The sequence below is a fragment of the Aspergillus uvarum genome, assembly GCF_003184745.1.
Source record: "Aspergillus uvarum CBS 121591 unplaced genomic scaffold BO82scaffold_14, whole genome shotgun sequence".
Lineage (NCBI taxonomy): Eukaryota > Fungi > Ascomycota > Eurotiomycetes > Eurotiales > Aspergillaceae > Aspergillus > Aspergillus uvarum.
In genome coordinates, this window is record NW_020291311.1 from 440,842 (window position 1) to 457,061 (window position 16,220).

The window sequence follows — 16,220 nt, forward strand, 5'->3', positions numbered from 1 at the left end:
CCCGCGTCCGCTGGTTGGGAAAAAAGTGCCTGGGACCACAACTAAACTGAAAGCTGAGCCCGATCGGAAGATCTTCTTTGGAGATTATCATACTACCTACAAATCCTTTCTATGAACCCCTGAACATACAGCTTCTCACTTCATTTCCTCACTTTTAGCTCGCTTCATTCGTTCTACCGCTCATTTTCCTGCTGTGGTCTTCCTGGTTCCGACTATACCTAGAGCTTGGGTTGATTCCGCGCACCCGAACCGATACCGCGACTTTCTGGTGTCAACAAATCCGCAACTTCTCCCGCTCCCCTCCCTCCTCTTTCCCCGAACCAACAACAAGAACAAAACCTCTCCTCCAACCTCTATGATATTCGCGCATCGTTGTACATAAGGAGTTACAGATATGGAGGTTGCCAGTGCGGAGGTCTCAAACGGGGCCCCGCCATCGGCGCAGACGACAGCTTTGGTGGATCCAAGTGCTGTCATCCAGTATCTGATCGGTGTGTTGCAGGTGACTCTGGGCGCTCTGAAAACTGAGCTGGAAAGCACCGGAAGCTTGCTGTCCGAGGCCAAATACAATGAGACTGTGCAGCGCTGCACCCGGTTTGCCTCAGAGTCGCAGGTCGCTCTCTATGTGCAGAAAGACCTGGTGGCCGCTGGAGAGGCCAACGGGGCCGACGTTGACGAGGGTACGCACTCTCCTTGGACACCATGCCTTTGCGATCAACCAGCTAACTAAAGAATCATCTTTCAACTGCGCAGAATCGTCAAGTCAGTACGTGTACAGCCTCGCCGCCGAAATCTCGTCCGCCCCGACAACCGTCGCCTCCGTCGCCTTTATCAAGCGGCCCGCGGCCATCGATTCCTCGCTTCCCATCTCGGCGCAGATCCAGGTCTTAAACCTTCCGGGTGTGGCTTCCTCGAGTACCGACCCCGCTCAGCAGAGCAACGCCCTTTCGCCCTACGAGATCCTACACCTGCTGCTTCGCCACGCGCTCAGTCCTTACTTCGAAGCTTATACCCGCACCCAGGACGTCGCGAGTGGATCGAAGCCCCGGACGGATACGGAGGTGAAGACTGGGGTTCCTGGCACCAAGAAGAAATTCGCGGAGCTGGAACTCGGGCTTCAGCATTTGCAGCAGAATGTCGAGATCCCCGCCTTGAACCTGCCGCTCCATGAGGTGGTTCAGGGGGCGCTGCTCGAGGCAGAAAAGCGCGGAGTCAGACCTTCGGTGGAGTTGATCAGCCCGACGATACTGGAGAGCAGCGCTTTCATCAACAGTATCCAGAACAACGTCAACGGCTGGATTCGGTCGATTCAGACCATCACCAAGATGTCTCGTGATGCCGATAGCGGGTCTGCAGCTCAAGAGATCAACTTCTGGCTGTCGATGGAAACTGCTCTCGAAGGTATCGAAGCTCAGCTGCGCGGCGACGGCGTTCAGTTGACGATGGACATTCTGCGCCATGCGAAGCGTTACCAAGCGACTCTCAGTTTCGTCGCGGACACGGGCTTGCGCGAAGCGACCGATCTGGTTCAGAAATACAACCAGCTTATGCGGGACTTTCCTCTAGACGAGTTGCTGTCGGCAACCACATTGCAGAAAGTTCAGGAATCTTTGAACTTGATCTTTAACCACCTGAACAAGAAGTTGAAGATCTGCCCCTATCCCATTAAGCGCGCACTTTCCTTGGTGGAAGCTATCTCTGGAGACCTTGACAATGTGATTCATTCCCTGCTACACGGCCGTACAATCCTCCATCTCGATTACCGCGAGTTTCGATCGTTGATGAAGACGGCCGGCGCCATCTGGCGAACCTGGGATGAAAACCTGAAAGAGTTCACCAATGTTGCCCGTGAGTCTACTCGTCGCCGCAATGAAAAGTTCATTCCGATCAAGATCGCCGCGCGCCACGAGAAGACCCAAGAACGATTGAAGTATATCAACACCTTTAGAGTCAATCATGAGCAGCTTCAACGCACAATCGTTAACGTCCTCGGTCCAAAGACAACTTCTGCTGGGGATGCGGCTGCCGGAGCTGGTTCTGATGGAGCCGTCATCGTCGAGGAGATTGGCGATGTTGATGCTGTTGAAGAAGTCGCTCAAGCTTACGCAGCCTTGAAGAATGTTGACGTGTTGGACGTCTCTCCTTTTGGCACCCAACAGTGGATTAAAGAAGAGATCGCTTACAATGAGCGTACGTCCCGTGTCGAGAACTCTATCATAGCCCGTCTTCGAGACCGTCTGGCCACTGCAAAGAACGCCAACGAGATGTTCCGTGTCTTCTCCAAGTTCAATGCTCTCCTCGTCCGCCCCAAGATCCGCGGTGCTATCGGCGAGTACCAGACTCAGCTCATTGAAAATGTTAAACAAGATATCTCGTCCTTGCATGAGCGGTTTAAGCAACAATATGGTCACTCAGAAGCACATGCAATGGCGCAATTGCGCGATATGCCCCCTGTTGCGGGTGCCATTGTCTGGGCGCGGCAGATCGAGCGTCAATTAGACGGATACATGCGCAAGGTCGAGAACGTGCTTGGAGAAGATTGGCACCTGCACTCTGAGGGCCAGAAGCTCCAGGCTGAGAGTAATCTGTTCCGCAAGAAGCTGGATACGCGCCCGGTCTTTGAGTCTTGGCTTCACGATGTACAACGGCGGCACATCACCATTTCGGGCCGCCTCTTCAACATTGTGCGCAACCGTGCTGCTGGAAACACGCTGGAACTTACTGTCAATTTCGATGCCCAGATCATTGCCTTGTTCAAGGAAGTAAGAAACCTTATCTGGCTTAATTTTCAAGTTCCCCATGCGGTCAGCAACATTTCCAAAGAAGCCAAGCGCGTCTACCCGTATGCCATCAGCCTGATGGAGAGTGTCCGCACCCTGCTACAAACAAATCGCTCGATTATGACCATGACCGATGTTGCAATCCTGTTGAATGGATACGTGAATGACGCTCAAACCATGATCATCAAGGGTGTTCCCCTACGATGGGAATCGTTTGTCCACTCATATGAGCTTCATGTTAAACAGTCTGCGTTGGCCAACGGAGCTATTGAGACAGCCATCCCAACCAGGGGAGAAAGCAAGCATGTCCAGTTCGTCCGTGAGTTCGCAGGGTCTGCATCCGTACTTCAGTCCAAGACAGCCGTCCTGGCTTCGATCAATGAAAGTATCCAAAAGGCAATTCATGAGCTGAAGACCTGTCCTTATGATGCTACTGCGTTCAGACAACGCCTGGATGCTATCCAGGTTGCAGTCGACAAGCTGAACCTGGAGAACTATGTGAACCTTGGATACTGGGTCGCCAATTTGAACCACAAGATTGAATTGATCCTGCGCGAGCGTCTCCATCGTGCCATACGCGAATGGATTCTCTCGTTCCAGGACGCAACGGACAGTCACCACACCATGCAAATCTCCAGTGGTGTACAGACTGGTGAAAATGAAGCCTCTTTGTACAGCATCGAGTTCCCCGGCCTGGTGCACGAGATCTCCATGCGCAATCAGGTTCTCCACCTTGACCCGCCTCTGCAGTATGCCCGCGCCAGCTGGTTCGCTCATTTTGACAATTGGCTTGGTGTCATCTGCAATCTTGAGAAGATTAAATCATCTAGATACCAGATTTCGATTGATGTGCAGAAGATTCAGCTCTCTGAGGCTTGCTTTGCTACTCTTCCCCAACATTGCACCAATGAATTGAACCAGGTCTACAACGCCATTGAGTCGAGGCTGAAGGATGTTTCGGCGTACGTGGACAAATGGCTGCAATTCCAGTCCCTGTGGGACTTGCAGTCAGAACAAGTCTATGATATCCTCGGCGATGACCTGTCTCAATGGTTGCAGCTCCTTCAAGAGATTCGAAAGAGCCGTGCTACCTTCGATACCTCGGAAGTGAGCCGGTCATTCGGGAACATTAAGATTGACTACGAACAAGTCCAGACGCGAGTGAACTCCAAGTATGATCAATGGCAGCACGAGATCCTGCTCAAGTTTGGATCTAAGCTTGGAGGCCGAATGAGGGAGATTCATTCTGAGATCGCTGCTGCCCGCAGGGATCTGGAAGGACAAACTCTGGAGGCAGCCTCTACGGCCCACGCTGTCTCTTTCATTACCATTGTTCAGCAGTGCAAGCGCAAAGCCAAGGTCTGGGAACCAGAGGTCGATCTTTTCCGTCAAGGTCAAGCCACACTTGCTCGGCAGCGCTATCAGTTCCCTAGCGATTGGCTTCACGTTGAAAACGTTGATGGCGAATGGCAAGCCTTGAACGAACTCCTTATGCGGAAGAGCAAAATCGTCCAGGACCAAACCGAAGGACTACGTGCGAAGATTGCGGCCGAAGACAAGGTTATTGGCGACAAGATCACAGAAGTCATCAGCCAGTGGAACGAAGAGAAGCCCGTGTCCGGTACAATCCCGCCCGAAGAAGCGTCTCGCACGCTGAGCTCGTTCCAGTCTCGCCTCGAGTCTCTACAGTCCGAGTATGAGATGGTTTCGAAAGCGAAGGAGGCTCTCGACCTTCCAGCAGGCGCAGAGTCTGCGTTACCCGCCATTTTGGAAGAGGTGCAAGATTTCATGTCTGTTTGGGCAGCTCTGTCGACCATTTGGAAGAGCCTTAACGACTTAAGAGACATGCTCTGGACTAGTGTGCAGCCGAGAAAACTTCGTCAATCCATTGATGGATTGATCAAGATGACAAAGGAGATGCCTAGTCGCATGCGCCAATACGCAGCTTTTGAACACATCCAGAATGTTCTTCGCCAGCTCCTCAAAGTGAACCCCTTGCTCTCGGACATGAAGTCTGAGGCCGTTCGCGAGAGACACTGGCATAAGATCTACAAGGCATTGAAACCAGGCAAGAGGTTCTCACTCGTTTCACTGACCCTTGGAGATGTGTGGGATCTTCAGCTTGCGGCTAGCGAGACCATTATCCGTAATATCATCGCTCAAGCACAGGGTGAGATGGCACTGGAAGAGTTCCTGAAGTCGGTTCGCGAAACATGGCAGAACTACTCCCTCGACCTTGTCAACTACCAGAACAAATGCCGTCTCATTCGTGGCTTCGACGACTTGTTTGCCAAATGTAGCGAGAATTTGAACTCTCTCCAGGCAATGAAGCATTCTCCCTACTACAAGGAGTTTGAGGAGGAAGCCTCCTCTTGGGAGGACAAGCTTAACAGAGTTCATGTTCTTTTTGACGTCTGGATCGATGTTCAGAGACAGTGGGTTTACCTTGAGGGTGTTTTCACTGGTAATGCAGATATCAAGCACCTGCTGCCACTCGAATCTAGTCGCTTCCAGAACATCAACTCTGAATTCTTCGCCGTCATGAAGAAGGTCTACAAGTCGCCCTTCGTGCTAGATGTCCTTGCTATCAATGGTGTACAAAAGTCTCTCGAACGTTTGGCTGAGCTGCTGAACAAAATCCAAAAGGCTCTGGGAGAGTATCTTGAGCGGGAGCGTGTGTCCTTCCCTCGTTTCTACTTCGTTGGTGACGAGGATCTGCTCGAGATTATCGGTAACTCCAACGACATTTTCCGCGTCGCAAAACACTTCAAGAAGATGTTTGCCGGTCTCTCAGGTGTCCTGATGGACGATGACAACAACATCATTGGTTTTACCTCCAAGGAAGGCGAGGAAGTTCGACTCAAAAAGGAGATTAACCTGGTCAAGACGCCTAGGATCAACGACTGGCTCAGTGCTATTGAGAGCAACATGAAGTTGACCCTTGCCGAGCTTCTGGCGGAAGCTGTGGAGCAGTTTGAACCGCTGTATAATGCTCCGGAAGTTGATCACACTGCCTTTAATGATTTCCTGGCCAACTATCCAGCACAAATAGTGGTTCTTGCCAGTCAGGTTGTGTGGACCAGTGCTGCCCAGAGATCCTTGGAGAGCGGTGGAAGCAATCTGCCCGCATTGTTCGATTCTCAAGTCCGAGTATTGGAGCTGTTGGCCGCCACAGTCCTTGGCGAGCTGGATGGCATCACCAGAAAAAAGTGTGAGCACATGATCACGGAATTCGTCCACCAACGAGATGTCATCTCTAAACTCATCTCCATGAATGCTTCCACACCGACCCACTACCTGTGGCTCCTCCAGATGCGCTACGTCTATCATGCTGAAGGAGACTTCCTCCAGAGATTGTATGTTCACATGGCCAATGCTAAGCTGAACTATGGTTTCGAATATCTGGGTGTTCCTGAACGGCTTGTCCGCACTCCTCTTACCGATCGTTGTTTCCTTACCCTCACCCAGGCTCTGTGTCAAAGACTGGGCGGTTCTCCTTACGGTCCTGCAGGTACAGGAAAAACTGAGTCCGTTAAAGCACTTGGCCTCCAGCTTGGAAGATTCACTCTCGTTTTCTGCTGTGATGACACTTTCGATTTCCAGGCCATGGGTCGCATCTTCTTGGGTATCTGTCAAGTCGGTGCCTGGGGCTGTTTTGATGAGTTCAACCGTCTCGAAGAGAGAATTCTGTCGGCCGTATCTCAGCAGATTCAGAATATCCAGATCGGTCTCCGGACTGGTGAAGAGGACGACAAGGCCCAGATAGAGCTGGTCGGTAGGCGTCTTTCCGTCAATCCCAACACTGGTATTTTCATCACCATGAACCCTGGATATGCAGGACGTTCCAACCTCCCGGACAACTTGAAGAAACTCTTCCGGAGCGTCGCTATGTCCAAGCCAGACAAGGAATTGATTACAGAGGTGATGCTTTTCTCTCAAGGCTTCAAGCAAGCCAAGCGTCTATCGAAACAGACCGTTCCCTTCTTTGACCACTGTTCCTCGCAGTTGTCCAAGCAGGCTCACTACGATTTCGGTCTGCGTGCCCTCAAGAGTGTCTTGGTCAGTTCAGGAGGTCTCAAGCGTACCAGAATAGCCAATTCGGATGGTGATCTGGGGCCTGATGAGATCATTGAGCCACAGATCATTGTTCAGAGTCTGCGCGAAACGATTGCCCCGAAGCTGGTCCGTGAGGATGTCGACAGAATGCTGGATATCCAGAGGCAAGACTTCGCAGGAGTCGAATACGTGCCTGCCAACTATGAAAAGCTCACCGCAGCCGTTCGTGAAATCGCCAACGAGCAACACTATGTCGACAGCGAGATGTGGATTACAAAGGCCCTGCAGCTCTTCCAGATCCAGAGTATCCATCACGGTGTGATGATGGTGGGTAAGTCGGGGTCCGGTAAATCTGCTGCATGGAAGATTCTGCTGCAGGCTCTTCAACGCATCGAAAACGTCGAAAGCGTTTCTCACATTATTGACTCCAAGGTCATGTCCAAGGAAGCACTTTATGGTAGCTTAGATCCGACCACTAGGGAGTGGACCGACGGTCTCTTCACTGGTATTCTTAGAAAGATCGTGGACAACCTTCGAGGTGAAGATGCGAAGCGTCACTGGATTGTTTTCGATGGTGATGTTGATCCGGAGTGGGTAGAGAACTTGAACAGTGTCCTGGATGACAACAAGCTCCTGACACTCCCCAACGGAGAGCGCCTCAACCTGCCACCGAATGTTCGTATCATGTTTGAAGTCGAAAGCTTGAAGTACGCGACTTTGGCCACGGTCAGTCGTTGCGGTATGGTCTGGTTCAACGACGACACCGTTACTCCTTCGATGATGATTTCGAACTATGTTGAGTCGCTCAGAACCCGAACCTTCGAGGATCTGGACGATGACAGTGCTCCCGCAGGCCAGGCTGCCATCAAGACACAGGATGCTCAGGAGATGCTTTCTAACATTCTCAAACATCTGCTGCAGACTGATGAGCTTGTCTTGAAGTCTCTCGACGAAGCTAAGAACTACAATCACATCATGGAATTCACCAGTATCCGTGCACTGAACACTCTGTTCAGTCTTCTCAACAAGGCCTGTCGGAATATTCTCGAGTACAATATCCAACACGTTGATTTCCCCTTGGACTCTGAGCAGATTGAGGCCTACATCTCGAAGAAGCTTCTCCTTGCGCTTGTGTGGTCTTTCACAGGTGACTGCCCGCTGGTTGACCGCAAAGCCTTTGGTCAGTTTGTGTCTGCGTTGACGACAACTGATCTTCCGCCTGACGGAACGTCGTCTATCATCGATTTTGATATTACCCTGCCAAAGGCCGAGTGGGCAAGCTGGCAATCACAAGTGCCCTCCGTGGAGATCAACACGCATTCCATCACCCAAACCGATGTGGTTATTCCTACTGTGGATACTGTTCGCCATGAAGATGTTCTGTACTCCTGGCTCGCGGAGCACAAGCCCTTGTTGCTGTGTGGTCCTCCAGGTTCCGGTAAAACCATGACACTGTTCGCTGCCCTTCGAAAGCTGCCGAATATGGAGGTTGTTGGCCTCAACTTCTCCAGCGCGACTACTCCTGATCTGTTGATCAAGACCTTCGAGCAGTACTGTGAATATAAGAAGACTCTCAATGGTGTTGTCATGTCTCCGAACCAGATTGGCCGCTGGCTGGTCATCTTCTGTGATGAGATCAACTTGCCTGCCCCTGACAGATATGGAACCCAGCGTGCGATTTCCTTCCTTCGCCAGCTTGTGGAGCAAAATGGCTTCTGGAGGACCTCAGACAAAACATGGGTCACCCTCGATCGCATTCAGTTTGTCGGCGCCTGTAACCCTCCCACCGATGCAGGACGTACCCCCATGGCTGAACGTTTCTTGCGTCACGCTCCCCTTATCATGGTCGACTACCCTGGCGAGATCTCGCTCATGCAGATCTATGGAACCTTCAACTCTGCAATCCTCAAGATTCTTCCTTTGTTGCGCGGGTACTCCGAATCACTCACAAAGGCCATGGTTCGATTCTACCTCGAGTCGCAGACCAGGTTCACGCCCCAGGACCAACCCCACTACGTTTACTCGCCGCGTGAACTTACCAGATGGGTTCGTGGTGTTTACGAAGCTATTAAACCGCTCGAAACACTTTCCGTCGAGGGTCTGGTTCGGATCTGGGCACACGAAGCGTTGCGTCTCTTCCAGGATCGACTTGTAACTGAGGAAGAAAGAAGCTGGACTGCGGACGCGGTGCGCCGTATCGCGCTCGACAACTTCCCCACAATCGACGAAGAGCAAGCGCTGAAGGGCCCGATTTTGTTCTCCAACTGGCTCTCCAAGAACTATGTTCCAGTTGAGCAAGAGCGCCTGCGTGACTTTGTTAAGGCACGTCTCAAGACATTCTGTGAGGAAGAAGTTGACGTGCCTCTCGTTTTGTTCAATGACGTCCTGGAGCATGCCTTGCGCATTGACCGAGTGTTCCGTCAGCCTCAGGGCCATCTCATTCTCATCGGTGTCAGTGGTAGTGGTAAGACCACACTCTCACGTTTTGTTGCGTGGATGAATGGTTTGAAGGTGTTTCAAATCAAGGTGCATGGAAAGTACTCTTCTGAAGATTTTGACGATGACCTTCGGACTGTTCTTCGCCGCGCAGGTTGCAGGGGTGAGAAGATCTGTTTCATCATGGACGAAGCAAACGTCCTCGACTCGGGTTTCCTCGAACGTATGAACACTCTTCTTGCCAACGCCGAGGTTCCGGGTCTCTTCGAGGGTGATGAATTCTCCTCCTTGATGACAGCCTGTAAGGAGGGTGCACAGCGGCAAGGTCTTCTTCTCGACAGCCAGGAAGAATTGTACAAGTGGTTCACGCAGCAGATCGTCAAGAACCTTCACGTCGTGTTTACCATGAACCCGCCAGAGGAAGGATTGTCGTCCAAAGCTGCAACAAGTCCCGCGCTGTTCAACAGATGCGTTCTCAACTGGATGGGCGACTGGTCGGACCAGGCTCTCTTCCAAGTTGGTTCTGAACTCACGCAGTCGGTCGACTTAGACAAGCCCAACTTTGTTGCCCCGGACAGCATTCCTGTTGCTTATCGCGAGCTCAGCCTACCTGCCTCTCATCGGGATGCGGTTGTCAACTCTATGGTGTTCATCCACTACTCGCTGCAACGATTCAACCAGCGCTTGCAGAAGCAGCAAGATCGGACTACGTATCTGACTCCTCGCCACTACCTCGATTTCGTCGCCCAATACGTCAAACTTTTCAATGAGAAGCGAGAGGACCTCGAGGAGCAGCAAAGACATTTGAACGTTGGACTTGAGAAGTTGCGCGATACGGTCGACAAGGTTCGCGATCTTCGAGCCAGTCTTGCCCAGAAGAAGACGCAGCTAGAGAAGAAAGACACGGAAGCCAACGAAAAGCTGCAGCGTATGGTTGCCGATCAACGAGAGGCCGAGCAGCGTAAGACTGTTTCTCTCGAAGTCCAAGCAGCCTTAGAGAAACAGGAGAAAGAGGTTGCACTCCGGAAAGAGGTCGTCCTGAACGACCTTGCTCGAGCCGAACCGGCCGTCTTGGAGGCTCAGAAGAGTGTCAGCAATATCAAGCGTCAGCATTTGACGGAAGTCCGTTCCATGGGCAACCCCCCTGCCAGTGTTCGGCTTGCTCTGGAAGCTGTCTGCGCTCTGCTGGGCCACCGTCCCGATAGCTGGAAGACCATCCAGGGAATCATCCGCAAAGATGACTTCATCGCAAGCATTGTGAACTACGACAATGAGAAGCAGATGACGAAGCAGCTCCGGGTGAAGATGCAAGCTGAATTCCTTTCCAAGGAGGACTTCACCTACGAGAGAGTGAACCGCGCTAGTAAGGCTTGTGGTCCTTTGGTGCAGTGGGTCGAAGCACAGGTCAATTATTCCGAGATCTTGGACCGTGTTGGGCCCCTCCGTGAGGAAGTCGATCAGCTGGAGGAACAGGCTCTTCAGACCAAAGCTGAGGCCCAGACTATCGACAAGACTATCAAAGACCTTGAGAGCAGTATCGCCACCTACAAGGAGGAATACGCGGCACTCATATCCGAGACCCAGGCTATCAAGGCGGAAATGGAACGAGTGCAATTCAAGGTCGACCGCAGTGTTCGTTTGCTGGACAGTCTCTCGTCGGAACGCATTAGATGGGAGGAGGGAAGCAAATCGTTCGAGACGCAGATCAGCACGCTGGTTGGTGATGTGCTCATCGCAGCAGCCTTCCTTGCCTATGCTGGTTTCTACGATCAACAGTTCCGCAAAGCCATGATCGACGAGTGGGTCAATCAGCTGCAGCAGTCGGGCATCGGCTTCAAGCCACACAACCCCATCACCGAGTACCTGTCGAATGCCGACGAGCGCCTGACGTGGCAGGATCACTCGCTGCCCGTTGACGACCTTTGCACGGAGAACGCCATCATTCTCAAGCGCTACAACAGATATCCCCTCATCATTGACCCGTCTGGTCGTGTTACGGAGTTCTTGGAGAAAGAAAGCACGGATAGAAAACTCACTGTTACGAGCTTCCTGGACGATTCCTTTGTCAAGCAATTGGAAAGTGCTCTGCGTTTCGGCAATCCCATTCTCATTCAGGACGCCGAGCACCTGGATCCCATTCTGAACCATGTCCTCAATAAGGAGTACCAGAAGACTGGAGGCCGTGTGCTTATCCAACTTGGCAAGCAAGAAATTGATTTCTCTCCTTCGTTCAAATTGTTCCTCTCCACAAGAGATCCGTCTGCCTCGTTCCCACCGGATGTTTGCAGTCGAACAACCTTTGTCAATTTCACTGTCACGCAGAGCAGCTTGCAGACGCAGTCTCTGAACGAAGTTCTGAAGTTTGAGCGCCCTGACGTTGATGCCCGGCGTACCGATCTGGTCAAATTGCAGGGAGAATTCAAGATCCATCTTCGTCAACTCGAAAAGCGACTTCTGCAGGCGCTCAATGAGTCTCGCGGCAATATCCTGGACGATGACAACGTTATCGAGACGCTCGAGACATTGAAGAAGGAGGCGGCTGAGATTTCTAAGAAGATGCTGGAGACCGAAGGCGTCATGACAGAGGTTGAGAACATCACCCTCAACTACAGCATCATTGCTCGCTCTTGCAGTGCTGTCTTTGCCGTTCTGGAGCAGCTTCACCATATCAACCATTTCTACCAGTTCTCCCTGCAGTTCTTTGTTGATATCTTCAACTCTGTCTTGTATCAGAACAAGCGTCTTGCTCAGGAGAAGGACCATGCTGCGCGAGTCCAGATCATCCTTCGGGACCTGTTCGTTACGACCTATCAGCGTACCTCGCTTGGGTTGATCCAGAAAGACCGGATCACATTGGCTATGCTCCTTGCTCAGGCTGCGCCCTACCCGATGGACAAGAGCCTGATCGATATGATCCTTGATGAGTCGCTGGAGGGTGTGGATCTTTCTACAGCGACTGAGCGCAAGGACGAGGTGCTCAACAAGATTTCCAACATGTCTATCTTCAAGTCGACCTTCCCCGGCATTTCCCCTGAGCAATGGGACCAGTTCCTTGGTGAAGAGCTGGCGGAGAACTTCATCCCTGCTTTGTGGGATGACAACATGGAGAACCTGGACAAGCTGCTTCGGTCACTGTTGCTGGTGAAGCTCTGCCGCATGGACAGATTTGTTCCCACTGCGGAGCGCTTCATTGAGGCTGTCTTTGGTCGGGAACTATTCGAGGGAAGCACGGATCTGAAAGACATTGTCGAGCAAGTTAACGCCACCACGCCCATTTCCCTGAGCTCGAGCCCTGGCTTCGACGCGAGCTACAAGGTCGACGCTCTTGTCGAGCGGATGGACGCTACCTGCGCGAACATTGCCATGGGATCGAACGAAGGTCTGCAGAGCGCCGACAAAGCGATCAGCAACGCGGCGGCAGCCGGCACCTGGGTCCAAGTCAAGAACGTCCACCTGGCGCCGTCCTGGCTGCAGAGCCTGGAGAAACGCCTGGAGTCGCTCAAGCCGCACAGGGATTTCCGACTCTTCCTGTCCATGGAATCCAGTCCCAAGATTCCCGTCAATCTTCTGCGTGCCTCGCGCGTTCTGATGTACGAGCAGCCCGCCGGTGTCCGCGCCAACATGAAGGACTCGTTATCCTCGTTGACTACCCGAGCCTCCAAGGCGCCGGTCGAGAAGGCTCGTGTCTATCTGCTCCTGTGCTTCCTGCATGCCGTCGTGCAAGAACGACTCCGCTATGCGCCGAATCTGGGATGGAAGGGATTCTGGGAGTTCAACGACAGCGACGTAAGTTTTTTTTTGCCGAAGTTCCTCCCGCTCCCACGCTAATCCTGTACAGTACGAATGCTCCGCACACATCATCGACTACTGGGTCGACACCGTGGCCCAGGGCCGCTCCAACGTCGCCCCGCAGAAGCTCCCCTGGGAGATGATCCGCACCCTGGTGACGGAGACGTACGGCGGCAAGGTCGACGACCAAGGGGACTTCGCGCAGCTGGAGGCGCTGGTGACCAGCCTCCTCACCCCGGCCGCCTTCGAGGACGAGCACAAGATTGTCGCCGGGGTGGGCGATAGTCCCAGCGACAGCTTGACGTTGCCCGGCGGCACCAGCGTCCGCGACTTCGTTGACTGGGTCAACAAGCTCCCCGAGCGCGAGCCGCCGACCTACCTGGGTCTGCCGGCAAACGCGGAGAAGCTGCTGCTGGTGGGCCACGGCCGCAAGATGATCTCCGATCTTGCGAAGGTGACGACTTTGTTGGATGAGGGGGAGCAGTTGATGATTGAGTCTGCTTAGTTTGGGGCGGGGGAGTGGTTGGGGGGACACCCTAGAAGTAGTGACAAATGGGGAAGGGGATTTGATTGTGTTTGTTTGACTTACTCTGCTCTGTGAGGGAGTAGTCTGGTCTGTTCTATTCTTGTCTTCTTACTTTACTTGTTTAGTGGACTAGGGTACCCTAGAGGCGGGGTAAATAGGTCGGTATCGAGTGGGTTGGTTGTATTTTGGACTTGTACGGATTACTATATTGTATGGTTCAGAGTATTTGTGGTCTAGACGAACGTGTACGAAATATTATATTGTATGCTTAGGAAAGATGTGGTCTAGATAATGATTAGTTGCGTAGGTTGCAGCCTACCCACCAACAGTAGCATTTACCATGGAGGAATTCAGTGTATGGTCAAGCCGGACTACCATTCGTCTCACTATCACCAGTTGACTGCAAGATGTTGCATCGACAAATAACAACACAGGATCACTCCCAGAGAAACAGCCATCCGATCAATCCCTCATCCCCGTGATCCTCCAGAAGTAAAGCCACCAACCCATTCAATGTAACCAGGTACAGATACATGCCATCACCATCATTCCATCATTTCACAGACCAGACAAAGTCACCCCACCAGAAGGCCGATTGTTCAACACAACACACCACCAAGCACCGCTGCACCGCTGCACCGCACCGCACCGCACCGCACCGCACCGCACCGGACAAACCGAACCAACCCAACCCAAACCAAATCCAAACCAGCCCAAGCCCTGCACCGCACAGCAAAGCAAACAACCAACCAACCAACCCCACCTCCCACATGCCCCGAGATAGAATAACCCCAGAATAATGACAGGAACGTAATCAAGACCGTAGACCAAGCTATGATGAACCCTAGCTCTCCAGGTTCAAAACACAATATCCCGCGGTAGTTTAGGGATTCAAATCCAGGGTGTTCACTTCAAAGAGAAGGTATCGGATGGTTTCTGAGGGTATGGATGAGGGTATGTATGTATCCACCGCACAAGTTGGGTGAAGGCAAGAGTAATTCGGTCTTTAAGCCAGGTACTGTGCTGTATGTGCAATTGAGTGAATAGCAGGAGCTCTAAGCGTAAGGGCGAGGCGATTTGTTTCGGTTTTCGAGGGGAGATGCCGCCGGGGGGGGGGGAGGGGCGCTACTGGAACCCGTATATCGGGCTGCCCATCTTTTTCTCGTTGTTAGTTGGCTCTGTTATGGGTTCGAGTCTGATGGGGTTGGGATGGGCATGGGGATGGGCATTGGATCGGGGTGGGAAGCGGGGTGGGGAGGTTGGGGTTGGAAGGGTGGTTGCTCACCTGATTGAGCACGAAAGTCACCTATATAGTATAATATATCAGTTAGCGGTGTTAGTTTCCTCATCCCGGGGTTCGCTGTCTGATTGGGTCGGTTTGCCAGTTGTGCTGAAAACAGTCGGGATGCTGCATTATCTTGTAGAAGGGGAGAGTCGAGGGAAATGGGGACAGGGGACAGGGGACAGGGACGTACGTCTCTGGTTGTCACGACCTATTATCCAGTACTTTTGTTAGTGGATGTGGGTGGACTGTATGCTTCGAGTATCTGATTCAAGGGAAGATAGATAGAACCAAGACTTGGGGGTAGATATGGGTGATACAGAGGACAGTGCAGGTGAGTGTGTGAGTGAGTGTATGAGTGAGGGTGAGGTCAGGGCCCTCTCCTCTCCTCTCTTCCCCGGGGTAAGGTGAAATCAGATGATAAGAAAGGGGGAAATCTCACCTTACGTTCATGGCCAGGAGTGGTGCCGCTATCCATGACGTGCACGATGCGCCGGATGATCTTGAAGTGAAAGTTAGATTGGGTGAGATCAAAGTTATGGGTTTATGGAGCCGGTGATTCGTATCATGGGTTGATTGGGGGTTGAGGCTTGGAAGAGTGTGGGCTGGGCTTACCTCGGTCAGTCTGTCTTTGAGGGCCCTGCGCGCTTCCTCGTAGATCTCATTGCCCATGCGATAAACGCCACCGCGGCGGGCGAGGCGGCTAAGATGGGAGTGGGTTAGTTTGTGGTTTGGCCCAGGGTAATTGGATTGTCTCAAGGTTTCAAGGTTTCAAGACTAGCTTGGGTGATTGGATGCTGCTGAGCAAGCTGAGACTCGTGTTGCGGTTGCAAGGTAAGAAAGAGGAGGATGCATACCGGATCGCCGGACGAGCTGAGTTCTGTTAGTTTGGAGGTCTCATCTTGTAACTTGCAGCAAGAGAAAACTTACTAACACCCTGGATATTGTCTCGAGCCAACTTACTGTGACGTTGAGAGTGAGGTTAGTGGCCGTTTAGCTGGGGATTGGCACTGGCTGTACTGTAGACAACTACAGCAGCTAGAGTTGAAGACAGAAGCAAGCAAGGCGAAGACATAAAGCATACCGGAATCGGCGACGGGGCATAAATGCCCGATGCTTACTTTCTGCCAGGCGATTAACATCCATCTTGAATAATGGCAGACGTGATCTTGACTAGCAGGGGTGATGTGAAGGAAATGCTTTCGGGGGTTTGGACTAAGAGGATGTGAACAACAACAACAACAACAACAACATGAGGGTGAAGATGAAGTTGAAGATCTACAGCGAGGAGAAATCTGGTGAAGTGTTGTGCTGCGATGATTATGTCGTCGAGGGGAAGTCTCGGCGTTGC

At 52.3% G+C, this 16,220-nt stretch overlaps 3 protein-coding genes across 3 annotated transcripts; 1 reads left to right on the forward strand and 2 right to left on the reverse strand.

Annotated features, from left to right (window-relative positions):
- The first annotated feature begins 128 nt into the window (after window positions 1-128).
- BO82DRAFT_305978 (dynein heavy chain) lies at window positions 129-13,898 on the forward strand. Its single transcript, XM_025632239.1, has 3 exons — window positions 129-680; window positions 754-13,058; window positions 13,111-13,898. The coding sequence occupies exons 1-3, from the start codon at window positions 395-397 to the stop codon at window positions 13,564-13,566; spliced, it is 13,047 nt and encodes a 4,348-aa protein (XP_025494069.1). The 5' UTR covers window positions 129-394; the 3' UTR covers window positions 13,567-13,898.
- A 56-nt stretch (window positions 13,899-13,954) lies between these two features.
- On the reverse strand, window positions 13,955-14,710 carry BO82DRAFT_352611 (uncharacterized protein; the record flags this gene model as incomplete). The annotated part of the gene is made up of 1 exon (XM_025634740.1): window positions 13,955-14,710. A coding segment is annotated over exon 1 (214 nt), but the record flags the coding sequence as incomplete, so codon positions are not given.
- Window positions 14,711-14,712: 2 nt separating this feature from the next.
- BO82DRAFT_430678 (uncharacterized protein) lies at window positions 14,713-16,015 on the reverse strand (the record flags this gene model as incomplete). The annotated part of the gene is made up of 6 exons (XM_025640635.1): window positions 14,713-14,742; window positions 15,312-15,371; window positions 15,485-15,572; window positions 15,727-15,742; window positions 15,800-15,831; window positions 15,954-16,015. The coding sequence occupies 6 exons, from the start codon at window positions 16,013-16,015 to the stop codon at window positions 14,713-14,715; spliced, it is 288 nt and encodes a 95-aa protein (XP_025494071.1).
- Between the last annotated feature and the right edge of the window lie 205 nt (window positions 16,016-16,220).

Excerpts from the sequence above, each read along its gene's own strand:
- BO82DRAFT_305978 (XM_025632239.1), top strand. The coding sequence starts at position 395 with ATGGAGGTTGCCAGTGCGGAGGTCTCAAACGGGGCCCCGCCATCGGCG. Across the intron at positions 681-753 it reads CGGGGCCGACGTTGACGAGG|AATCGTCAAGTCAGTACGTG; the intron begins GTACGCACTCTC and ends TCAACTGCGCAG. Across the intron at positions 13,059-13,110 it reads GGGAGTTCAACGACAGCGAC|TACGAATGCTCCGCACACAT; the intron begins GTAAGTTTTTTT and ends AATCCTGTACAG.